The following is a 27,745-nucleotide window of genomic DNA, read 5'->3' as shown; positions in this document are numbered from 1 at the left end:
GATAATTGCCCCCCCCTCCTCCCACCAATCAACTATTACCAGCAAAGTGAAGCTAGGCATGAGAAAAGAGTATCCTCATCTCTTCCACTCCCATCTATATTCCATTCACCCATGCCTGCCTGTATCATATATAGATAAATTCAAAATAATAACAGTGAAAAGGGTAAGTGAATGATTAATTAAATCTGTTATCCTAAATTTCACTCTAGGATGCCCATGGCTCTCAAGTGGCAACAGCCACCAGGTGGGCACATAAGTCACTCAAGGAAGAAATACTATGTTGTTATTTAGGGACTATTAGTGTGAAGGAGTGTAGGATGAGGTGTTCTGTGTCTTCTGTGGGGTGATTGCATCTATAGTAGTTTGATTTTGTGGCCAGGCCTATTTTGTGTTGATGCTGTCATAGAGCTGGAGGGTGTTCTGAATGCAAACATACCAGTTTGGTTCTTAGTTCTCTTGAAGGGGACATTTCTATGGGGTGATGTCTGGGGGGCATTGATCATGTATTAAGTTTAGTTGTCTGTCTTGAAGAGTTCTGTGTCTGTGATCTGGGTGTGAATGTGCTTTTATGTGAATATATTGTGTGGCATGGGTGATAGGTTGTTGTATATGTTTCAGTAGTAAGTTGCTTTTTTAACATTCTGCAGGTAGTAGGACACAAGGAAGTAAAAAAAAGGTGAAAAAGAGAATAAGGTGGAAAGTACAAATGTAAAGGGATGAAAAAAAGAAGAAAGAAAAAAGGAGTAGTAGCAAGAATTTGGAGGAATCTACATAGATGAGTGCTATGGAAGACCTATGAGTTGCAAGATGGAGAAGCTAATGGAGAGACAAGGACTGAATTGGAAGAGAAAAATGGATAGGAACGACTATGGAAGTGTCAAGAGATATAGGGACTAAATGGAATGAGATGAATTAAAGAAGACTAAAGACTAGAGTGACTGAAAGAAAGCAACATCAGATCAAGAAATAACCTTGAACAAGAAAATTATTTTCTCAAAAGTCTAGTTCTAACAATGAAATCTTAATAATGATTTCATGTAAATGCTATAACCCTATTTTATAACACTACCTTCTTGAACACAAATGGTTCTTCATCCCATACAGGATTAAGACAATTGTTTGGCACAGTTTTTGTTTTAAAGCGTTTTCTAAAAGTATCAGCAGGCAAACCATACATTTCAACTTCTGCATAGCACCCAGCTCGCCTTTCTTGTAGAAACTGACCAGAGATAACCTGCAATGGAATAAGTATACTAAGAATGATATTATTCATGAAAATCATTATACTAAATATAAATTAAACATATTATGCCATCTAATATATATATGAAAATCCTTATTCTAATAAAACAACCATTTAAAAGCATACTATGCAAATTCTAAACACATAAAGTATACTAAACCATGTATATGTTTAGATACATACCAAAAAGCCTTTTCCCCATTATAAGGGGGTAGCTAATTCAAAGCATCTATCACCCCACACACATCTAAAACTCATTCACTACCCTTCCATCTTAGCACCTCAATTATGAAGGGTCATCGCTGTCCTTTGCCACACTGTTTGGGTCATCTATATGGAAATTTGTATTTCTTCACATCCTGTGGATATGTAGTCTTCTTCATCTGTTCTCATGATCTCTTAGAGCCCTCCTATCCCTGAACAAGATTTCTCTTCTGTCAATGTAGTAAGTCCCCTTTAGCAGTCTGAATACTGTAATCATATCACCTCTTTCTCTTTAGTCTTTAAAGGTTCGGAGACACAATGTTTTTGGTCTCTCCTCATATGGTTTACCAGCTAGTCTGAAAACCAGTTTAATTGTTACCCTTTGTATTCTCTTGACCTTGCTTATATCCTTCACTGTGTGGGGACCATACTTCTGACACATATTCTAGTCCCAGGGTGAGGTGGGATTGGTGTTTGAAAAGAGCAAAAAGGTATTTTGGAAGAAGGTGAAAAGAGTGTGGGGAAATGAATTGGGTACACAGGAGGGGGTAAAGTGTGAATGTGAATGTATTTACCTAGTTGTAACTAGTAGTATTTTATGGAAAGAGAGCTAATCTTGTATTGAACCGCTTTTGTATCTTTCCACATCCAGTTTGTCCTTAAAATCATGTATAGTTTTATCACTCACTGTTTCCTCAGTTTGTTTCAGATATCTATCACTCTGTGTGGGAAGCTATTCTTTTTCAGATCTCTTCTGTAACTGTCCTTCCAAAGTTTCTTCTCATGTCCTCTTGTATTTCTTCTGTCCCACTTTAGTAAGTCATCTCTATCAAGAATTTCCATCCCTTTCATAATTCTGTAGATGGTTAGCAAATCACCTCTTTTTCTTCTTTGTTCCAGGGTTGGTAGATTTAGTTTATCCAATCTTTGTTCGTATGTCAAATTGAAGAGTGTTGGTGCCATCTTTGTCATTGCTCTTTGAATTCTTTCTAGTTTATTTTTGTTTTTCTAAAACTAGGTATATAGTGTATAGTGTTGCAGTGTACTCTAATTTTGGTCTTATCAATGTAACTAGTACTTTTTATTTTATCTTTTTCTTTTTATCATTTTTTTATCCATGTAGTCAAAGACTACTTTCACTGATCTTAATAAGTTAAAAGTTTATCTGACTAATTTGTTGACATATTTGTCTGATGTCATGTCATTTGAGATTTTTACTCCTAGGTCCTTTTCCGAGTTTACATTTTTAACTTACTTTGTACCAATTTAATATTGACCTGATATTCTATTTTTGCTTTTTCCAAATTTCATTATGCTACATTTGTTAATGTTGAAGTTCACTTCACACTTCTGACTCCATTTCCAGACTTTGTCCAGGTCTTCTTGAAAAGATTTGCAGTCTTCCTCTGTACTTACTCTCTTTAGTAGTTTCACATCATCTGCAAAGAAGTTCATATAACATTCCACACCTTCATCCATATCATTTATATAAATAGCAATACAGAGCCTTGTGGGACTCCACTTATCATATCTTCCCAATTTGAGTTCTTGTCTCTAAGTACCACCCTCATTTTTCTCCCGTTCAAGAAATCTTTCATCCATTCCAATAACTTTCCTTGTATTCCACCTATTATTTAAATTTTTCTTAGTAGCTTTTTGTGTGGTACTTTGTCAAAAGCCTTTTGTAAGTCCAAGAAAGCATAATCTGCCCATCCATCTCTTTCTTGTATTATTTCTATCAATCTTGAGTAAAAGCATATTAAGTTTGTAGTACATGATCTTCCACTTCTAAAACCAAATTGTTTAGGATTTAGTATTTTGTTCTCTTCCAAGTGTTTAATCCATTTAGTCCTAATAATTTTTCACATATTTTTGCTACTGTGGTTGTAAGGGATACTGGTCTATAGTTTGTTGGATTTTCTTTGTCTCCTCCTTTGTATATTGGGACAATATATGCATTTTTCCAATCTTGTGGTACTTTTCCTTCTTTGAGTGAGAAGTCAATTATTATGTGTATTGATGTTTGAAAAGAGCAAAAAGATATTTTAGAAGAAGATGAAGAGTGTGGGGAAATTAATTGGGTACAGAGGAGAGGGTAAAGTGTGCAGATGGACAAATGTTATTGGAAGTGAAGGCAGTAAATAGAAGACAGGTAAGCTATTTCAAAGAGTTGTTGAATGTAGAGGAGGATAGAGGCTTTGATTGCAGCAGTAGGAGATGACAGAAGAGTTACAAAGAGTAATGAAAGCAGGAAAGTGTGTCAAAGGGTGAAGTAGTTATAGTGGAACGGCTGGTGAAATTGTTTAATGTGAACCTAGGGGAGGAAAGTGAAACAGTGGATGGGAGGAGTGCACTTGTAATTCCTATATATATGGAAAAAAGAGAAAAGTATAAATGTAGTTTTAAAGTGATCAACCTGCTAAGTGTAGTGAGTGAGGTGTATGGAAATGCTGATTAAGAGGATTAGGAAGGGAATAAAAAAGTAATTGGGAAAGATCAGTTTAGTTTAGGAAAGAAAGAGAGTGCATAGATCAAGTATTTGAATTTTTTGGCAAAGGATAAGGATGTGTTTTGAATTTCAATGTATGGAGAATACAGGGTTGACAGGCATCGTGGAGTCATGCAGATGTATGGGATAGAGGAAGTCAGTTGAGGGCAGTGAATGTTTCTTACATGAGCAGTAGAGCTTACATGGGTTCAGAAATTGAGAGAATGATTTGAGGTGAAGCCGGGGTTGTACCAGGGTTGTGTGATACTGCCATGGTTACTCAATGTGTACATGGATGGCATGGTAAAGGAAATAAGCATGCGAGTGTAATACAAGGTTCTGGAGTTTGCGAGTGAGAATGGGGAGAATGGGAGGTGAATTAGTTATTTGTAGTTGAAACTGCATTTGTGGCTGAGTCTATGGATAGACAGAAGCAGTTGGTGGCAGAGACTGAGAGGGTGTGCAAGGGGAGAAAGCTGAAAGTAAATATGGGCAAAAATAAAGTGATGAGGTATTTACCTAGTTGTATTGTATGGGAAGAGGTGCTATGCTTGTAGTGACCCATCTTTGTATCTTTCAGCATCTAGTTTGTTCTTAAATTCTTGTATAGTTTTTGCACACACTGTTGCCTCATCCAATTTGTTCCAGATATCTACCACTTTGTGTGGGAAACTATTCTTTTTCAGATCTCTTCTATAACTATCCTTGTTTGAGTTTCTTTTCATGTCCTCTTATTTTTTCTTTTATCCCAGTTTAATAAATTTTCTCTGTTACTATATAATGAGCAGGCATTCAACTACCCTCTCCTTTGAACACACATTCAGAACTCTTCCACTCCTTCTGGGTACCACTACAAAATCCATCAATCCCCTCCCAACAATCACTCTGACCCTTTCAATACACATCTCAAACATCTTTGTTCTGCTAGGATTCCTTTCTGCCACCCCATACCTTCCTACTATTCCATCTAATGGTTCATCTCCTAGTCTAGTATTAAGATTCTCCAACGCCACTCCACATTCCTCCTAAACTCTCTACACACTCACTTAAATAACTCTCTCCTTCTCATTTTTCTCATTACCAAGACCATATGCAATAATAAATCTCCATATCTCCCATTTCAGCCTCCCCTTTGCTCACATTATCCTTAGTGACATTTCACTCTACCATGTACTTCCTCATCTCATCACTATCAGTGCCACTCTTTCTTTTCTTTACTCACCACTCCTGACACCATACCTAACACACTTTCAAATTCCAACTTCCCTTTCCCTTTCACTTGATACTAATACAACTATCTTCTCTCAAACATAATATGAATATCTTCTCTTCTTCTCTCATCCATACCACATCCATGCACATTCAATGACCCAATTACCAGGGTTGTTAGACCTTCTTATGGCTTGACTCCTCACATGAAAAAATGTAGAGGGGGATCTCTGGTCCCCTCACTCTTTTCTATCTAGTCACCTTTTATGCCATGTATGTGAAAACAGTGGCAGCATACTTCTTACCCTGTCCACCACAGTGAGAACCAGAGAGGGAAAATGTGGAGCCTTAGAAATGGTAGAGAATATATTCAAGGGAACAGAAGAAAGGAAGGACAGCAGTGTTTCATCATACTTTATTACCAGAGATTTTACTTTAACAAAATGATATGTGGCTCTGCTCCATTGGGATGTCCTATAAAGTACTGACTGCATTGATAACCCCATATGAGAACCATACACATACTAAAACACAAATCTTATGGTTTCCTATATTCTTCTTATATCTAAGCTACAAAGAGCAGCTTTGACATCTACAACAGCTAGTGATTACAGTACCTTCACAGACACAGTGCCAGCAATGATGCCATCTACAGTAGATTCAGCAAAAGGGTCAAACTTTCTATCAGGTCGCCGCATAAAGTCAGGTTTGAGAAGGTAACCTGAGCGATTGTTGTACTCAAAAAGTCCCAGATTCAATTGCATTGGAAGGTCTGTAACAAAAATTTATATACCACATTAGTATTAAATCTTTTAACACTAAGAGGGACCAATGACAAGTACCTGAAAGTTGTACATACATATACTGTACCAAAGGCTTTTTTCCCCCTTACATGGGAGGTAGCCAAAAGACAAGGCATAGAAATCACTCCCACCCACCCCATCCCCCACATACTCCACTACCCTCTACCCTCCCTCTTATCTTGACACCTCCTGGGTGACAGGTCAACTCTGCATCTTGTCCACTGCCCTGGGTCAGAAGCAGTGTCACAAGACACAGCACATCCACAGCAAGACTGCTTCATTAATTCGGTGACCCCCCTCCCTGTCCCCTCATGCAGAAAAGGAGAAGACGGGGAGAAATCCCTTCGGACTGCGTCAATTTATTTCTCATACGTACTCCCTCACCCCCATCCCCCACCCACTCCCCCTTTTGCATCACAGCATCATCCATATACAACCATTCTCCATTCAACCCTGTCTTCTGTCCTCTCCTGACCTTCCTCAACAGACATTCCCCTCATTCCCAATGCCCCTTTTACCTCATCCATCCATCTCATCCTAGGGTGCCCTCTCATGTTCACTCCTTCCACACTGCCTTCCACACCTCTTTTACTAATCTTTCTTCACTCATTCTTTCCATGTGACCAAACCATCCTAATACTCTTTCATCAACCCTATCTCCCAACTTCCTTTCCATCCCTGTTCTCTTCCTCATCTCCTCATTTCTCACTCTATCTAGCCTAGTAACTCATATCATACTTCTCAGGCATTTCATCTCAAACACATTCAAACTCCTTCTCTCTTCCTCTCTTATGTTCCATGTTTCTGCCCTGTACAGTGTTGTCATCATAATCACTCCTTCATACAGTCTCCTAGCATCCATTCCCAAATGTCTATTTCTCATTACACTTTTTTAATCCACCAAGGCATCTACTCACTTCTCTCAATCTATGTCCTACCTCCACCCCCACCCCTCCCTTTCCTGCCACATTCGCACCCAAATATCTAAAACTATCCACTTCCTCCAGTCTCTCTCTCTTATTACTCACTTCCAGCCTCCTGCCACTCTCTCCCCTTGTACATTTCATCATCTTACTTTCACCCACATTTATCTTCAATTTCCTTCTTTCACACACCTTACCAAACTCTGTCACTAACTTCCTCAATCCCTCCTCTGATCCTGCTATAAGCACAGTGTCGTCAGCAAACAACAACTGGCTTATCTCCCACTTTTCTCCATTTTCTATAACCATCTCCAATCCCTGACCCACTACCCTTGCATTCACCTCTTGCACCTCCTGAAAGTTGCACTTTTATTAAACAGAGGGACTAATGACAAGTACCTGCAAGTGGTACTTTTGTTAATAAGAGGAACCAATGACAAGTACCTGCAAGTGGTGCCCCTGCAAGATGGACATCAGGGAGATCTCCCTGCCACCCATCTTCAAAACTTATCAAGACCATCACCTTCATCTGGAGATGTGGGGCTCACACAAGTACTTTTCCTCTAGACCAGGCCCAAGGTATCTATTAACTTGAACTGTACTCCCACACAGTATCACAGCTGACAACCAGCAACTACTCCCCTACTCCTATTGTAAACTAGTGACATGGAAATAACCCCAGGCATAGGCAACATAGACAAGAGTTCAACAATCTTCCCAGAGATCTATGGGAGGGCCCAAGGACCATTGTCTGCCACCGTGAGGCTATGTTTCTAGTCATTAAAACACATGACAATAATTATTACTGTTACTAATAACATGAATTAAAAAGTATAGATATGTTTAAAAGATATATATTTTTTTTTCAAAGGCTGTTTACAGTGACTAATGAACACTGTCAATCAATCTTATACACTATGAAGATATAGATACAGAAACTGAGAGCTAAAAAATCTTTACAATGTGCAAATGATACAATATCTGAAAACTAATTGAGAATGTTTTGGAACTTACCTAGAGTTTGATAATTAAGAGCAACAAGTTGACATCCTGCATTCCAAAATTGATGAGGAAGGAAGTTTGAGGAATCTACCCTTGTGCCCCTTGGATAAACTCTGGACAATTGTCTCTTATTGTAGTTGACAAATTCCATTGGGCTTTCCTTTAATAAGTTGAGGGAATGTGTTTCCACAAAGGAGGACATCTCATAACTACGATTTCTCTCTGTGAATTTAAAAATAAAATACAGATCCTTAAGATTTCATGATAATGCAAATTCAACATTAATATAACCACAAGCACCTATGTTTACACAAATGATTTGCTACATTTCACCTCTCAATGACCAATAAGTAGGTAATCTAACTTCTATTTAACATCATTATGCTAACTTTGCAGGGAGATTTAGATGGGTCAACAATGAGAGAAATGCAGCAAAATGTTTGATGAATATATACAACTTGTCTATGACTACTACAAAATCTTTGGTAAGTGTATCTACAAAGCCAATAAGTTCTTTATATCCGATATCTGAGAAACTGAATTCATATAAAGCTTAAAATTTGTGACAAAAAATCAAACATTTTATGTAAGAAATCTATGCTTTCTTCAGCTACATGACTTAAATAAGAGAGGGATAGCTGCCATTCACAAAGGTAATTTAGCCATTGGATGGTGCATAACATTTTATACAAATAAGAGTGTAACATGTTAGGTAATTACATGTGCATTCTTTTTTCTTTCTTTATAATATGTGCTTCACAAGTCAAGTACATTAGAATACTTGGATGTCATAAGATATTTTACCAATTTTTTATATTTCATCACATAATCATCATAAACCAATTACTGCCTTGTCCCAACTTTTGGCTTACAAAAAATAAATAGATAAGTAAAAACAGTACAATTGTATATCAGTTTTTAAAACAGAGGAGTATGATTATTAGCAAATTACTGAACAAATACCCAAGTTTTCAAAACATGTAGCTTAACCAAAATTACACCAATTGACTTCTTTTGGACTACAAAAATTAAATGTTTGCACTTTTCAAGTTGCCAGAATTACTGCATCACAATTCTTTTCCAAGAATTGAGATTTTTAGAGTGAAAAACAATATGAAATTAACAATAAATATTTTGTAAACTATCATCATATTAGTCATCAGCACCTACTTCTTTGCTGTATGAGATTTAGTCAAAAAGCAATACTTTGGCCACAGAGAACAGAACCTTGAAAGCTGCTTATAACAAGTATATGAGGGGTGTCATGTAGACACTTATTATTATTGAATGTATTAATAAAGAACAGAATATGAAATATATATATAGAACAAATGATTTGATAAAGAAATAAAAGATACTTCCAAATACACCATGATATGACAATGAACAAATAATGAAGTAAAATAAATCTATATCACAGTTTTGCTTTAGTGACCAAAGTTTTCTAATAAAGGATGAATATCAATACAATACATACATACATACATATGTGTATATACATACAAACACACACACACAGAATCATGAAAGGCATAGAAATTATTGATAGAGAGGATCTAATAAAATGGGATGAAAGAAATACAAGAGGACACGGAAAGAAAATCAAGAAAGACAGCTATAGAAGAGATCTGAAAAAGAATAGCTTTCCTCACAGAGTAACAGACATTTGGAACAAGCTAGATGAGAAAGTAGTGTGTGCAAAAACAATACATGAATTTAAAAATAGTTTAGATAAAATGAGATATAAAGACGGAACACCACGAGCATAGCTCCCCTTCCTGTAAAATACAACTAGGTAAATACACATGTTAATGTGAGAAGAGAGGAGAAAAGGAACCATGAAAAGGATATTATAGATAAATGCAAAGATCAACCCAAGCTATTCTATCGATATGTGAATGGTAAACTTAAAAACAAACAGGAAATGGTGAAACTACACCAAGGAAATATAGAATACACAGAAGAATTAAAAATGGCCAAAGTCATGAACAATCACTTTAAATCCGTCTTCACCAGAGAGAAAATACAAAATTGGGACGAAGATAATAACAAGCAATCTCCCCACATGAGTGAGTTTACAACAACACAAAAAAAAATATCAGAACATCTAACAAAACTTGATGTCAGAAAATCACATGGCCCGGATGGTATTGCAAATTGGATTCTAAAGGAATGCAAAGAAGAACTAATGGACAAAATACACAACATAATAAATAGCTCACTCAAAGAAGGAAAGATACCTAAAGACTGGAAAAATGCTAACATTGTACCAATATATAAAGGAGGAAACAAGGAAGAACCCACCAACTATAGGCCAGTATCACTAACAAGCACTAAAGCCAAAATTTGTGAGAAAATCATCAAGAATAGATGGGTAAAACATCTGGAAGACAACAACATAATAAACCCAAGACAATTTGGGTTCAGACAAGGAAGATCATGCACCACAAACTTAATATGCTTCTACTCAAGACTAATAGACATAGTGCAAGAAAGAAATGGATGGGCTGATTGTACCTTTCTAGACTTGCAAAAAGCTTTTGACAAAGTACCACACAGAAAATTACTATAAAAACTGGAACACATAAGAGGAATACAAGGGAACCTACTAAAATGGATGGAGGACTTCCTGATTGGTAGAAAGATGAGAGTAGTGCTCAGAGAAAAATATTCAGATTGGAAAGAGGTGATCAGTGGTGTACCGCAAGGATCTGTATTGGCACCAATAATGTTTGCTATTTATGTGAATAACATGGATGAGGATGTGAAATGTTACATGAGCTTCTTTGCAGACGACGCCAAACTGTTAAGGAAAGTAGAAACTGATAAGGACTGTGAAGCACTGCAGGAAGACCTGAATAAGGTATGGAACTGGAGTCAGAAATGGGAAGTGGACTTTAATACTAAGAAGTGTAGCATAATGGAGTTTGGAAAAAGCAAAAACAGAATATCAGGAAAATATATAACTGGAACCAAGGAGGTAAAGAAGGCAGGATCTGAAAAAGATTTGGGGGTAATTATCACAAACGACTTGTCCTATGATAAACAGATTAACAAAATTGTTGGGGAGGCTTACAACTTGCTAAGATCAATAAAAGTGGTATTTGCATACTTGGACGAAGAGATGATAAAAAAGATATTGGTTACATTGATAAGGCCTAGACTAGAGTATGCAGCAACACTGTGGTCACCCAGTACCAAAAATAATATATAGAAAATAGAAAGAATCCAGAGAGCAGTGACAAAAATGGCACCTGCACTTGCAAACCTATCATATGAGGAGAGATTGGCTAAACTGGAGTTCCTGATGCTGAAGCAAAGAAGAGAGAGAGGTGACCTACTGACCATCTACAGAATCATGAAAGGCACAGAGATACTTGATAGAGAGGACTTACTATACTGGGACAAGAGAAACACAAGAGGACATGGAGAGAAAATAAAAAAACATAGCTACAGAAGAGAACTGAAGAAAAACAGTTTTCCACATAGAGTGGTGGACACTTGGAACAAACTGGATAATGAAATAATATGCGCAAAAACCATTCATGAGTTTAAAAGTAAACTAGACACTGTGAGATACAAAGGTGGGACACCACGAGCATAACTCCCCTTCCCGCAAAATACAACTAAGTAAATACACACATTGTTGGACTGATGGCAAAGATTGGAACTCAAAAAAAAAAAAAAAAAAAAAAAGCAACTTTCATGAATTTCAGCAATGAGGGAGTACCTGTGTTGTATTATTAGGGAAGGGGAAAGCTCATGGTGTAGTGGGCAGGTAAAAAAAAAAGGCGAAGGGGAGGTATTACTGAAGAAAATTGAAGGAAATGAGGAGGGAGATGAGCATGCCTTAAAACCAGGAGTGTAAACAATAAATTATATGCAGGCAACACAGCTGATGTCGAACAATTAAGTTAGGGAATTAAAAGTAGGAATATGGATAAGAGCAGCTCAATGGAAAGTGGAGATAATTACTTCTATGGATTTAATGAGGGAGAAGATGACAACCTTCCCCAATTAGCAAGTCTAGAAGAAAAACTAACAAAAATGAATGAATCATGGGAGGTTAGGTTTAACCAACTCGCAACAATTACACAAAGAGTTGATAAATTGAAGGAACTAAAAAAGGAGAATCAAAACCTAAATAAAGAAATAGAAGAATTAAAAAGACAGTTAAAAGAAGTAAAGGATGAGAATGAAAAATTACAAAGAAACAACAAAGAAAATAAAGAGTCTATAGCAAAAGGGGTAAGTTGTTGGAAAAAAAGTCCAGGATAACAAAACTGAATTTAGAGATATAGTGAAACAACAGATGAAGGAACACAGGACACAGTTATTAAAGTGATGAGAGAGAAGGAGAATATAGTATGAGACTTAGCAGATAAAAAGAAATGTATAATTATATTAGGAATGGGAGAGAAGCATAATCCAAATAGGACTACAAGAGTAAGGGATGAGAAAGAAAAAGTAAACAAGGTATTAAAAGTAGTTCAAGAAGGTGAACATGAAACAGAGAAATTGAAGAAATTTATAGGCTAGGGAAATACAGTTTAGACAAGACCAGACCAATTAAGGTTAAATTCAGGTCACAAACAACAACAGAGAATGTCTTATCAAAAACAGGGAAACTAGCAAAAACTGATCAGTATAAACAGGTATCAATAAAAAGAGAGGAATAAAGAGGAAAGAGAGGAAGAGAAAAAAAAATGACGCTAAGGAAAAAAAGGAGAAAATAACAGAGTCAGACAAAGAGAAGTTCTATTGGAGAGTAGTGAATATGAGAGTGAGAAAATGGTTCATAGCAGAGAGAAACAGAAGGGAAACAGAAAACAGGATGGAGGTAACAGAAAATTAAAAGTGTCTTTCACAAATATAGACAGCTTAATAGGCTTGAATGAACTGAATGATTACCTGAAGGAAAAAGAACCTGACATAATGGAAATTGTAGAGACAAAATTGAGGGGTACATTAACACCCAACAGTGTAGGACATGGTGGATATAATTATTGGATTAGAAACACAGAAGTAAAACAAGGTGGTGGAGTTATGTTTCTGACTAAGAAGGATATAAATGTGAGAAATGTTACATATGGAAAGAATAGAGTTGAGATGATTATGATGGAAATAGAGGACAGGGACAAGAAGAGCAGGAAGTTTATGGTAAATTATGTACATCTTAAAACAGCTTTGTGGGAAAAGAGAGAACACAAAAATATGTTAGAAGACACAAGGATAACACTAAATAAAATAATGGAAGATGGAGGAAGAATAGTTATAATGGGTGACTTTAATTGTAAAGAAATCTGCTGGGAAGAGATGACAGTGAAGGGTGGAGATGACCTATGGGGAAATGTACTACTTGATATGAATATAGAACATACAATGACACAATGGATACAAGAGACTACTAGGTATAGAAATGAGCAAGAACCATTGAGACTGGACCTAATAATCACACCAGAACCTGAAATAGTGGACAAGATTGAATATAAGACACCACTAAGTAAAAGTGACCACATATTAGTTGAACTGGATCTAAATGAAGGAAAATACATGGTTAAAAATTAACAATATAGAAAAAGAAGATTGATGTATGGAAAATGAAATTTTTATATGATGAGAGAATGTTTCCAAAAAGCAGACTGGGAAAGAATACACAAGGAGGAAACAACAGTAGAAGAAAAAAAAAATTGAATTTTTTTTTTATATGGACTGGAAAAGTATGTTCCAAGACAAAAAAAAAAAAAAAAAAAAAAAAAAAAAAAAAAAATAAATAAAAAATACATAAATAAATAGATAAATAAATAAATAAATAAATTGTTGGTACAACAAAAGATGTAGCAAGTTAAAAGACAAATGGGGTAAAGCTTGGATAAAATGTAGGAAAGACAAACAACCCAAAAAATAGAAAATATATACAGGTTATAGACACCAATATGTACAGGTGCGCAGAGAAGAAAAGAGAAAATACGAAAAGGATGTCATAGATGTAAAGATCAACCAAATCTTTTTTATAGATTTGTAAATAACAAACTGAAAACAAACAAGAATTAGTGAAACTATGACAAGGAGGAATTGAATACACAGAGGAAATAGAAATGGCAAAAATTATGAACAAACATTTTAAATCAGTGTTTATGAGAGAGAACATACAACTTAGAGATGTTGATTGGGAGGAGAAAGTCCCCCCTATGAAAAAGATAGAAGTAACAAGGAAAGAAATAATGAATCACTTGAGTAATCTCGATGTTAGAAAATCGCATGGTCCAGATAAAATAGCAAACTGGATTTTGAGAGAATGCAGGATCAAAGTGACAAAATACATAGTCTAATAAACAGTTCATTGAAAGAAGGAAAAGTTCCAGAAGATTGGAAAAGAGTAAATATAGTACCAATATATAAGGGGGGAACAAGGAAGACCCTACTAACTAAAGACCGGTCTTTATTACAAGTATGGTAGCTAAAATTTGTGAAAGAATGATCAAAATTAGATGGGTAAAGCATTTGGAAAAAAAACAATGTACTAAATCTAAGGCAATTTGAATTTAGACAAAGAAGATCATGTATTTACCTAGTTGTATTTTACAGGACAAGAGCTATGCTCATAGAGACCTGTTTTCATATCTCTCTGCATCCAGTTTATTCTTAAAATCATGTATAGTTTTGGCACTCACTGTTTCTCCATTTGGTTTGTTCCAGACATCAATCACTCTATGTGGGAAGCTATTCTTTTTCAGGTTTCTTCTGTAACTGTCCTTCTTTAGTTTCTTTTTTTTGTCCTCATGTTTCTTTTCTGTCCGACTATAATAAGTCATCTCTATCGAGAATTTCCATCCCTTTCAAAATTCTGTAAATGGTCAACAAATCACTTCTTTCTCTTCTCTGTTCCAGTGTTGACAGATGTAATTTCTCCAATCTTTGTTCATATGTCAGATTTGACAGTGTAGGTGCCATTTTTGTGTTTCTATTCAAGACTAATAGATATAATACAAGAAAGAGATGGATGGACTGATTGCACATTTCTAGACCTGAAAAAGCTTTTGATAAGGTGCCACATAAGAAATTGCTAAAGAAATTAGAAACTACAGGAGGAATACAGGGCAAACTACTGGAGTGGATGGAAGACTTCTTGCATGAAAGAAAAATGAGAGTGGTGATACGACACAAACATTCTAATTGGGATGAAGAGATTAGTGGAGTTCCACAAGGAACAGTTCTGGCCCCAATAATGTTTGCTATATATATGTTAATGATATGGATAAAGGAATTGAAAGTTATATGAATTTCTTTGCAGATGATGCAAAAATGTTGAAAAAAAAAAATGAACATTGAAGAAGATTGTGTCGCTGCAGAGTGATCTCAATAAAGTATGGGAATAGAGTAGGAAGTGGGAGATGGAATTCAATATTAAGAAGTGTGGTATAAAGGAATTTGGAAGAAGCAATTTAACCACTTCCATACGGTGATGCCTACGTAGGCGTCATGAGGAGCAGGTGGGTACACAATGATGCCGACGTTGGTGTCTTGATTACAGGCGCTCCTCAACTTACATTTTAGTTACGTTCCGAACGGCCGAACGTGACGTGAAAATGAACGTAAGTTGTTACTGTATGTTCCAGTAATGTATGACCATTCATACTGTACTATACATCCATAAATTCTATTACCGTATCTTATAAAAACACCCCTAAATCATTAATTATAAACATAACATTGTAAAATAATAACATTAATTTAAAATTAATTAAATTCAAGCTACATAAATTGAAATGGTCGAGGAGAAGGGGGAGGAGGCAAGGCACGTTCAGTCTGTCGTTTGTGCCATGTAAACAATGTACGCAGCATCATGCGTAAGTATCGTTTGAACTACGGAGAGCACGCTAAACTAAAAAATTCACTCAATTTTTTTTTTTTTTTTTACATTTTTTTTACAGTCAGTTCAAACGTAAAATCGAAAAAACGTAAAACGAATTAATGTAAGTAGAGGAGCGTCTGTATATTTATTGTAGTTGTACCTGCGTGACCCTAATTCTCTCTAAACTGGCTTCATCATATTTTCTATGGTTATCAAAATTCATGTGTGAAAGAGAACGAGCGATTGAGCAGTAACTTTATCTTTTATAATGCGATTATTATGACACAACATCACACGTCTGGCAGCTAATGCTTATAGACGTGCGATGTGCCCCGGAGTGAAGAGGATAAGAATATTGGGATCATATAAATTGGGAGAGGAAGAAATTTAAAAAGTGGAAAATGAGAAAGACATGGGACTCATTATTATGAATAATATGTCCCCTGAGAAACATATAAACAAAGTTTTTGGAGAAACTTATAATTTACAAAGAACAATCAAAGTGGCATTTACATACCTGGACAAAGAAATGAGGAAGAAAATACTAGTCACTTTGATAAGACCAAAATTGGAGTATGCAGCAACGACGTGGTCACCAAGTATAAAAAAAAATGTATAACAAAACTTGAAAGAATACAAAGAGCAATTACAAAATTGGCACCAATGCTCTCAGAACTATCATATGAGGAGAGGCAGGCAAAATTTGAGCTACAGATATTGGAGCAAAGAAGAGAGGAGACTTGATAACTATAGAATCATGAAAGGCATGGAAATTATTGATAGAGAGGATCTAATAAAATGAGATGGTAGATACACAAGAGAACACGGAAAAAAAAAAAAAAGACAATTATAGAAGAGACCTGAAAAAGAACAGCTTTCCCCACAGGATAATAGATATTTGGAACAAGTTAGATGAAAATGTGGTGTGTGCAAAAACAATACGCGAATTTAAAATCAGTCAAGATAAAACGAGATATGGAGATGAGACACCACGAGTATAGCTCCCCTTCCTGTAAAATACAACTAGGTAAACACAAATATAAAGAAACTAGAAAGAATTCAAAGAGCAATGACAAAGATGGTGCCAACACACCAATTTGACATTCAAACAACATACATACATACATATACCAAAGGCTTTTTCCCCCTTACACGGGGGGTAGCCAAAAAGAAAAAGGCATAGAAACCACTCCCACCCATTCCATTTCCTATATATTCCACTCCCCTCCCCCCTCTTATCTTGGCACCTCCTGGATGACAGGTCATCCCTGCATCCTGTCCACTGTCCTGGGTCAGAAGCAGTGTCACAAGACACAGCACATCCACAGCAAGGCCACTTCATAAATTTGGCGACCCCCCCTCTCCATCCCCTTATGCAGAAAAAGAGAAGACGGGGAGAAATCCCTTCAGGCTGCGTCAAATATTTTCTCATACATACTTCCTCACCCCCCCATCCCCCACCTACTCCCCCTCATGCATCACAGCATCATCCATACACAACCCTTCTCCTTTCACCCCTATCTTCTGTCCTCTTCCATCCTTCCTCTACAGACATTCCTCTCTTTTGTAATGCTCCTTTCACCCCATCCATCCATCTCATCATAGGATGCCCCCTCATATTCACTCCTTCCACCTCTGCCTTCCACACTTCTTTTACTAATCTTTCTTCACTCATTCTTTCCATGTGTCCAAACCATCCTAATACTCTTTCATCAACCCTATCTCCCAGCTCCCTTTACACCCCCCCTGTTCTCCTTCTCACCTCCTCATTTCTCACTATATCTAGCCTAGTAACCCCTATCATACTTCTCAGACATTTCATCTCAAACACATCCAAACTCCTTATCTCTTCCTCTCTAATAGTCCATGTTTCTGCCCCATACAATGCTGTTGGCACAATCACTCCTTCATATAACCTCCTCTTAGCATCCATTCCCAGATGTCTATTTCTCATTACACTTTTTAATCTACCAAGGCATTTACTCACTTCTCTCAATCTACATTCTACCTCCCCCCCACTCCTCCCTTTCCTGCTACATTCGCACCCAAGTATCTAAAACTATCCACTTCCTCCAGTCTTTCACCCTTTATGCTCACTTCCAGCCTGCTGTAACTCTCTCCCCTTGTACATCTCATCACCTTCCTTTTGCCCACATTTATCTTCAGCTTCCTTCTTTCACACACCTTCTCAAACTCTGTCACTAACTTCCTCAATCCCTCCTCTGATCCTGCTACAAGCACTGTGTCGTCAGCAAACAACAACTGGCTCACCTCCCACTTCTCTCCATTTCCTTTAACCATCTCCAAACCCTGACCCACTACCCTTGCATTCACCTCTCGCACCACCCCATCCATGTAAAGATTGAACAGCCAGGGTGACATAACACACCCCTGACGAAGTCCCACCTTTACCTCAAACCATTCACTCTCTCCATTTCTTATCCTAACACAAGCTCTACTACTCTCATAAAAACTCTTGACTGCTCTTAACAGCTTTCCTCCTATCCCATATATCTGCAATACCTCCCACAGTGCCTTCCTGTCTACCCTGTCGTAAGCCTTTTCCAGATCCATAAAAGCCCAAAAAACATCCTTACCTTTTCCTATAGCTTTCTCACATATCTTTCTTACCACAAAAATCTGATCTATACAACCCCTACCTGTCCTAAAACCACACTGTTCCTCGCCAATTACTCCCTCTCTTCCTCTCCCTAATCCTCTCAATCAAGACCCTCCCATAAGCCTTCCCAACTACACTCAACAAGCTGATCCCTCTGAAACTACTACACTCACACTTGTCCCCCTTCCCTTGGGGCACTCCTCCAGTCCTCCGGCACTCTACTCTCTCTTAAACAAACATTAAATAACCTCACCAGCCAGTCCACCTTAACTGTACCTCCTTTTTTTTATACATTCTGCATGGCATCCATCCAACCCAGGTGCCTTACCTGCTCTCATCATACTAACAGCTGCTTTCACTTCATCCTTCCTTATTTCTCCTCCATTTTCCTCACTCATCACTCTCATTTTCTTAGCGCTTCCCACTATCCTCCTTCACATTTAGCAACTCCCTAAAATACTCTCCCCACCTTCCTCTCATTGCCTTCTCTTCCATTATCATCTCTCCATCTGCACCTTTTAGCTTTTCTTCTCTACTTGATTCGCCTCCTCTTCCTCTTTTAATTTCCTTCCAAAACATCTTTTTATTACTTTCAAAATTTTCTGTCATACTCTTAACCCATTTCACATCTGCTCTCCTCTTTGCTTCCTTTATCTTATGCTTAACTTCCCTTCTCTTTACTTTGTACCTCTCATACGATTCCCTCATCCTAATTTGTAGCCAATCTATGAATGCCTGCTTCTTCTCTTCTACACCCTTCTTTGCTTCCTCATCCCACCACTCACTACCCTTCCTTCTATTTCCTCCCGCCCTCCTAGTTCCACACACCATCTTTGCACACCTTATGACTCCCTCCTTGAACCATCCCCATTCCTCCTCCACTCCCAGTTCTACTCTATCCTTCACTCCCTCCCACTCCTCTCTCAGGTTCTTCTTATACTCATTCTCCTTTTTTTTTCTCATTTAAGTAGTTCACTCTAAGTACCTCCCTACCTTCTGCCCTTCTCCTCTTTCTCCACCTATTCTCCACTCTCAATTTACCTTCCACCAGGAAATGATCTGATATTCCCCCACTCTCTCCCCTTAGGACATGTACATCCTTAACTCTTCCTACCATACTCCTGGTCACCACTATATAGTCCATTAACACTCTATCTACCACCCTTCCATCCACCACCCTCTCCCATGCGTACTTATGCTTGACTTACTTCCTAAACACTGTATTTACTATCATCAACTCTCTTTCAAGACACATCTCCACCATCAATTCTCCACTATGATTTTTACCTGGAACTCCATACTTCCCAATCACTCCATCTATTGGTTCATTTCCTACCCTAGCATTAAGGTCTCCCAATACAATTACATTGACATTTCTTCCTTATCCCTCTATGCACTCATTTATATCTATCCAAAAAGCCTCCCTTTCCTCTACGCTCTTCTCACTACCAGGCTCATACACACTTACAAAAACCCATCTTTCCTGAAAATGCAAGTTAAGCCTCTCTTTGTAAGGTAAATTTCTGAGCCCATGTATCATTTTGGTCATTCTTTTCTGTACTGATTCTAGTGAATTGATGTCTATTCTAGAAGACGGAGACCAAAACTGTACTGCATAGTCAAGAATGGGTCTAATGCTAGATAGAGTTTGATTTACCTCTGCACTTCTATTCTTAACCTTCCTAGCAATGAAACCTAATGCTCTGTTAGTTTTATTCTTGGTGCTGATGAACTGTTTCGTGGATTGGTCAGGACTCACTAGAACTCCCAAGTCTCTCTCGCACATAGTTTTCTCTAAAAACATGTTATCTAAGCTATATCTATTTTCAAGGTTGTGCAGCCCTACATTTAACATGCTGCACTTTGAGATATTGAAGTTCATTTGGCATTTCACTGACCATGTTGACAATTTAGTAAAATCATCATGCAGAATCTCAGCATCATCTACTGACCTAATTTGGCACCTTATCTTAGTGTTATCTGCAAACTTACTAACATCACTATTAATCCCATTGTCCAAGTCGTTTATGTACATAATGAACAATAAGGGACCTAAAACCAAGCCTGAGGGACCCCATTTGAAACACTCCCCCACCTGGATTTTACACCATTTATGGTGACCCACTATTTTCTGTCACTGATCCAAGCTCTAATCCATTCTAACACTTTTCCTTTTATGCCATGGGCTTTGGTGGGGCACCTTGTCAAATGCTTTGCTAAAGTCTAGGTAAATAACATAGGTAACTATCATTGTTATCTGATGCCTTATATACTGTAGTGTAAAAGGATAGAAGATTAGTTACACATGACTTACCCTTGGAGAAACCATTCTGTGTGTTACGAATCCAATTATATCTCTCAATGTGGTCTCTGAGTCTATTATTGATGCAAGCATTTTACCTAACTGATTGGCCTGTAGTTGTATATAGGCAATTTATCTCCCTTCTTAAAAACAGGAACAACATTTGCCTGACCCCAAGCAATAGACACAAAAGCAGTGTCTACTGACTTATTAAATATTTCTATCAACTGGTCGCAATTTCAAATTTACAATCCTTAAGCACTCTCAGAAAAATTTTGTCTGGACCCAGGGATTTTGTAGCTTTAAGTCTTTCAATTTGCTTTACTATTTCTACCTTACTAATGCTGATATTAGAGAGTTTACTTTCTTCATCCCCACAGAAAATCAGATTGCAGTCAGGTACCTTATCTAACCTTTCCATAGTAAACACCAAGAGAAAATATTTGTTAAACACCTCACTCATTTTTTCCTCTGATTCTATCATTTTATATTGGTCCTATCCTTTCCTTATTTTTTGTTCTGTAGAGGTGAAAGAAGCCCTTTGGGTTGGATCTCGCTTGTCTGGCAACCTTATTTTCATAGTTATATTTCTCTGTGTGTGTATTCTTTTTAACCAGTCTTGCCATATTTGGATCTAAGGTGCATTTCCCCATTTTTTATTCTTATGTAAAGTCCTCTTTTCATTCTGATCTCATTTTTCAGCCTGTCCGTCATCCATTTGGTAGTATTACTATTCTTCTGTATTGACTTGAAGGGAATAAAGTAGTATGAGTAGGACTAAGACTAAATACATTGTCTTATATGAATACATTTTAATCTTACTGGAAAAACCTGAGCTACAAAGTAGTTCTGTTACTACAGTTAAGTCCCATCAAATTCACTTTTTTTTTTTTTTTAGTTAATATTGTACCATATGTTATCATATCTGCAAGTTTGAATGCACATGGTAACTGTGTAGAAAAAGAGTGAGAATTATCCCCAGCAATGAAAGAAATAATCGTACCACAAAAAGAAATCAGTGACCAAATTAAAACCCTTGATGTCAGAAAATCACATGGCCCAGACAGAATTGCAAACTGGATACTGAAAGAATGTATGGAAGAATCAACTGACAAAATATATAATATAATTAAATCCTCACTTAAAGAAGGAAAAGTGCCATTGGACTGGAAGAAGGCAAACATCGTACCAATTTATAAGGGAGGTGATAAGGAAGATCCATCTAACTACAGACCGGTCTCACTAACAAGCACAATAGCAAAAATTTGTGAAAGAGTTGTCAAAAACAGATGGGTTAAGTACCTGGAAGAAAAATCTATACTGAACCCAAATCAATTTGGATTCAGACAAGGGAGATCATGTACAACAAATTTGATCTTCTTCTACTCAAGATTAATAGACATACAGTAATACAAGAAAGAGATGGGTGGGCGGACTGTGCTTTTCTGGACCTGCAGAAGGCATTCGATAAGGTACAACATAGGAAACTTATAAAGAAGATAGAGTCAAAAGGTGGCATCAGAGGAAAATTATTGGAATGGATGAAAGACTTCCTTATTGGGAGGAAAATGAGAGTTGTAATTAGAGAAAAATTCTCCAACTGGGAAGAAGTAAAAAGTGGTGTCCCACAAGGATCAGTACTGGCCCCGATCATGTTCGCCATATACACTAATCACATGAATGAAGGTGTGGAGTGCAATGTAAATTTCTTTGCATATGATGCAAAATTACTAAAGAAGGTAAAAATGGAAGAGCACTGCAACTCATTGCAACAAGATCTGGACACAATCTGGAATTGGACTCAAAAGTAGGAAGTATAATTTAATATAAAGAAATGCAGTATAATGGAATTTGGAAAGAGTAAAAACAGAATACCAAAAGATTACAGAATTGGGGAAGAAAAAGAAAAAAAAGCAAACTCGGAAAAAGATCTTGGAGTAATGATTGGAAAGGACATGAAACCTGATAAGCATATAAATAAAATATTCGGAGAAACCTACAATTTATTGAGGTCAATCAAAGTGGCATTTGCTTATTTGGATGAAGAAATTATAAAGAAAATACTAACTACACTAATAAGACCAAAACTTGAGTATGCAGCATCACTTTGGACACCCAGTACCAAAAAGAATATTAAGAAACTATACAGAATACAAAGAGTGACAAGAAAACTAGCACTGACTCTCGCCGAACTAACATATGAGCAAAGACTGTCCAAATTGAATCTACCAACTCTGGAACAAAGAAGAGAAAGAGGAGATTTGCTGACTATCTACAGAATAATGAAAGGAATGGAAGTTTTAGACAGGAACGACTTGTTAGTGAGGGACAACGGTAAAACAAGACACGGAAAAAAAGTGAAAAAGGACAGTTATAGAAAAAACTTGAAAAGGAACAGCTTCCCACACAGAGTGATAAATACATGGAACAAATTAGACAATGAAACAGTATGTGCAAACACTATACAAGATTTTAAGATAAAACTTGATGCGAAGAGATACAAAGATGGGTCACCACAAGCATAGCTCCTTTCCCGTATATTACAACTAGGTAAATCAATATCGATATATTAATTAAAATTTCCAACATGCCCTGGATATGCTGATTTGAATGACAACATGATCTAAGAGGCACTTCATGAAGCTCAAAGCTTGTGTGAAGTTGTTGATGGTGTATCACATTTTGATTATCTCAATATGGATGTGGCTAAATGCTTTAAAAATTACAGAACCAATAACCTATGGCACAAATTATTTATACCAATGTTAATAATAAAAAAAAAAAATTATATTGGAGTTGTTGGCAGATATCAGTAATTAGTACAACTGCAAATAAATACATAATCATACAACCATGCCCTAAATCTTGGTGCAGTATTAATATAATATTGTTATTATCTTAACATTCAGTAATGTAGCCCTAGGTATATACATGAGCATGTGGGACAGACTAAAACAACTGAAGCACCAAAAGCATCTGGTGTTGCCATATTTTGGTGGGAATTTTTATATTTTGGTTGAAATCTTTATTCTCCTGAATTTGTCCATAGTTATCAAAGTCCAGTGCTTCAGTGTCCATAGTTTCCAGGTTTTTCTCTATATTCAAGTCACACTAGACACTTCTATTCTTCTGTATAGCATAAACTTGAAGAAACTAGGTATGTTTTTCTGGAAACAATTATATTTAATAATATTCTCAATTCCCTATGTCACATAACTGATGATCTAATAATTATATACATACCCACATATTGGGAGTTTGGGATAAATTTGACATTTTTCCAGAAAAGAAAGAAAAATGTCATATCTTGGCCAAAAACTGATGTATTCTCAAAATTCAAAGTGCATCTCTTAGAGAATCTTTTGCAAAATACATCTCATTCAAAAAAGCTGCCCAGAGCCTTCACCACGGCCTCCAGGCAGGACCTGAACCTGCAGCACATGGCCTTCATGGTGTCCTTCAAGAGATGTCTGAACACCAGTTTGATCCTGGCAACCAGCTCATCCTTAGTGTTGCAGGTGATATGATTGGTGTCTTATTCAAGTGTACCCCACACATATTAGTCCATGGGACTAGAATCAGGAGAATTGGGGGGCCAGAGATGTTGGGACTGGTGAAATCATACAAGTTCTCAAACAGACACTTCTGGGTTTTCCTGGAGGTGTGACACAGAGCTGAGTCTTGCTGCCACATGTATGGTCTTTCCATAGCCACCCTCTCTGCCTAGTGCTTGACAACAGTGGACAGCAACTCAATATATCCATCTGAAATGAGTCTGAGTCCCTCTTCAAAGATGTGGGGCAGCATGATATGGCCTTGGCTGGAAACACACCCAAAGACCATCACAAACTTGTTATATGAAGAAAGACTGGCTAAATTGGAGTTACTGATCTTGGAGCAAAGAAAAGAGAGGCGACCTATTGACCATCTATAGAATCATGAAGGGCACAGAAATACTCGATAGAGAAGACTTGTAGCTCAAGTTTTGCTAGTCTCTCTTCATATGATAGTTTTGATAGTGTTGATGCCAATTTTGTAATTGCTCTTTGTATTCTTTCAAATTTTGTTATACATTTTTTTGTACTTGGTGACCACATCGTTGCTGCATATTCCAATCTTGGTCTTATCAAAGTGATTAGTATTTTCTTCACCATTTCTTCATCCAGGTATGTAAATGCCACTTTGATTGTTCTTATCAAATTATAAGTTTCTCCAAAAATCTTATTTATATGTTTATCAGGTGACATATTATTCATAATAATGACTCCCAGGTCCTTCTCATTTTCAACTTTTCTTTATTCCTTCTTCTCCCAATTTATATGATCCTGCTATTCTTTTTTTGCTATTTCCAAATTCCATTATACTACACTTTTTAGTATTGAACTCCATCTCCCACTTCCTACTCCATTCCCATACTTTATTGAGATCACTCTGTAGTGACTCGCAATCTTCTTCCGTGTTTACTTTTTAATAGTTTTGCATCATCTGCAAAGAAGCTCATATAACTTTCAATTTCTTCATCCATATCATTAATATATATAGCAAACATTATTGGAGCCAGAACTGTTCCTTCATCCCAATTTGAGTGTTTGTCTCTTATCACTACTCTCATTTTTCTTTCTTGCAAAAAGTCTTCCATCCATTTAAGCAGTTTACCCTGTATTCCTCTTTCAGTTTCTAATTTCTTAAGCAACTTCTAATGTGGTACTTTGTCAAAAGCTTTTTTTAGGTCTAGAAATGCACAATCAGCCCATCCATCTCTTTCTTGTATTATATCTATTAGCCTAGAATAGAAACATATTAAATTGGTGACGCATGATCGTCCTTGTCTGAATCCAAATTGCCTTGGATTTAGCACATTGTTTTTTTCCTATTGTACTTGATAGAGAGACTGGTCTATAGTTGGTAGGGTCTTCTTTATTTCCCCATTTATATATAGGTACTATATTTGCTTTTTTCCAATCTTCTGGAACTTTTCCTTCTTTCAAGGAACTGTTTATCATGCTATGTATTTTGTCTGCCAGTTCATTCCTGCATTCTTTCAAAATCCAGTTTGCTATTTCATCTGGTCCATGTGATTTTCTGACATCAAGATTACTCAAGTGTTTCATTATTTCATTCTTTGTTACTTCTATTTCTTTCATACAGGGGACTTTCTCTTCCCATTCTATTTCCTCTGTGTATTCAACTCCTTGTCTTAATTTCTCTAAATCTTGTTTGTTTTTCAGTTTGTTGTTTACAAATCTGAAGAATAGTTTTGGTTGATCTTTACATTTTTCTATGACATCTTTTTCATATTTTCTCTTTTTCTCTCTGCACGCTTGTACATATTCATTTCTATAACAAGTATATATTTTCCATTTTTCAGGTCTTTTGTCTTTCTTCATTTGGTCCAGGCTTTATCTCTTTTGTCTTTTAACTCCCCACAACTCTTGTTGTACCAGCACTTCACATATTCTTTTTCTTGTTTTTGTCTTGGGACATATTGTTCCACTCCTTTTTTTTATAAAATTTTATCAAAATATTCCATCTCTCTTCCACTGTTGTTTCTTCTTTGTATATTCCTTCCCAGTTGTCTTTTTGAAAGAATTCTCTTATTTTATATAAGAAAAAAAAATTCATACATCAATCTTCCTTTTCTATATTGTTCATTTCTTTTCATGTATTTGTCCTCATTTAGTTCCAGTTCAATCAATATGTGGTCACTTTTACTTATTGGTGTTTTATATTTAATCTTTTCCACTATTTTAGGTTCAGATGTGATTATTAGGTCTAGTCTCGATGGTTCTTCATTTCTATACCTTGTGTGCTCTTGTATCCATTGTGTCATTGTATGTTCAATAATCATCTCGAGTAGAACATTTCCCCATGAGTCGTCTCCACCCTTTACTGTCATCTCTTCCCAGCAGACTTCTTTGCAATTAAAGTCGCCCATCATAACTATTCTTCCTCCATCTTCCATTATCTTATTTAATGTTATCCTTGTGTCTTCTAACATACTTTTATGTTCAATCTCTTCTCATGAGGCTGTTTTTGGAGACATGATTTATCACAAACTTTCTGCTCTTCTTATCTCTGTCTTCCACTTCGATCATAATCATCTCTACTCTATTCTTTCCATATGTGACACACCTCACTTTATATCTTTCTTAGTCAGGAACATAACTCCATCCCCTTGTTTTGTCTCTATTTCTAATCCAATAATTATATGCATCAAGTCCTACACTGTTGGGTGGTAGTGGACCTTTTAACTTTGTCTCTACAATTCCCATTATGTCCGGTTCTTTTTCCTTCAGATAATCATTCAGTTCATTCAATCCTGTTATTAATCCATCTATATTTGTGTAAGACACTTAATTTTCTGCTACTTCCATTGTATTTTCTGTTTCCCTTATGTTTTTCTCTGGTATGGTCCATCTCCTCACTTTCATATTCACTACTCTCCAATAGAATTTCTCTTTTTCTGTCTCTGTTCTGTTCTCGCTTATTTCCTTAGCTTCTTGTCTTTTCAATTTTTCCTCCTCTCTTTCCTCTCTATTCATTTCTCTTTTTATCCATACCTTTTTATATTGTTCACTGTTTGCTAGTTTCCCTGTTTTTGCTAAGATATTCTCTGCTGTCGTTTGTGACCTGAATTTAATCTAAATTGGTCTGGTCTTATCTGTGCTATATTTTCTGAGTCTAAACATCTCTTCAATTTGTTTCATGATTTCAGGTTCATCTTCCTGAACTAATTCTAGTAAACTGCTTACTTTTTCTTTTTCCTCTTTGATTCTTGTGGTTCTATTAAGATCATACTTCTCTTCCATTCCTAATATAATTATACATTTCTTTTTATCTGCTAAGTCTCTTACTATATTCTCCTTCTGTCTCATCACTTTAATAACCGAGTCTTCAGTTTGTTCTTTCATTTGCTGTTTAATTATGTCAGTAAATGCAACTTTACTGTTCTCTTGGTTTTTTTTTTCCAACCCTGTGCTTCTTTTGCTATGGACTCTTTGTTGTCTTTATTATTCCTCTTTAATTCCTCATTCTCATCTTTTACTTCTTTTAACTGTCTTTTTAATTCTTCTATTTCTTTAGTTAGGTTTTTGTT

At 36.5% G+C, this 27,745-nt stretch overlaps 1 protein-coding gene across 5 annotated transcripts in view; it reads right to left on the bottom strand.

Annotated features, from left to right (window-relative positions):
* Plc21C (Phospholipase C at 21C) overlaps window positions 1-27,745 on the bottom strand; it is a 952,170-nt gene that overhangs the window by 98,418 nt on the left and 826,007 nt on the right. For all 5 annotated transcript variants that reach the window (XM_076198141.1, XM_076198143.1, XM_076198142.1 and 2 more), the window contains 3 exons: window positions 7,885-8,094; window positions 5,762-5,916; window positions 1,070-1,234 (listed from right to left, as the gene is read on the bottom strand). In XM_076198141.1, coding sequence (XP_076054256.1) covers window positions 1,070-1,234; window positions 5,762-5,916; window positions 7,885-8,094 — 530 coding nt within the window. The remainder of the gene's footprint in view (window positions 1-1,069; window positions 1,235-5,761; window positions 5,917-7,884; window positions 8,095-27,745) is intronic.

Source organism: Oratosquilla oratoria, chromosome 14 (assembly GCF_046742065.1).
Source record: "Oratosquilla oratoria isolate Oo_2021 chromosome 14, ASM4674206v1, whole genome shotgun sequence".
Taxonomy (NCBI): domain Eukaryota; kingdom Metazoa; phylum Arthropoda; class Malacostraca; order Stomatopoda; family Squillidae; genus Oratosquilla; species Oratosquilla oratoria.
Note: the sequence above shows the minus strand (reverse complement) of the source record. Positions and strands in the feature narration are given on the sequence as shown.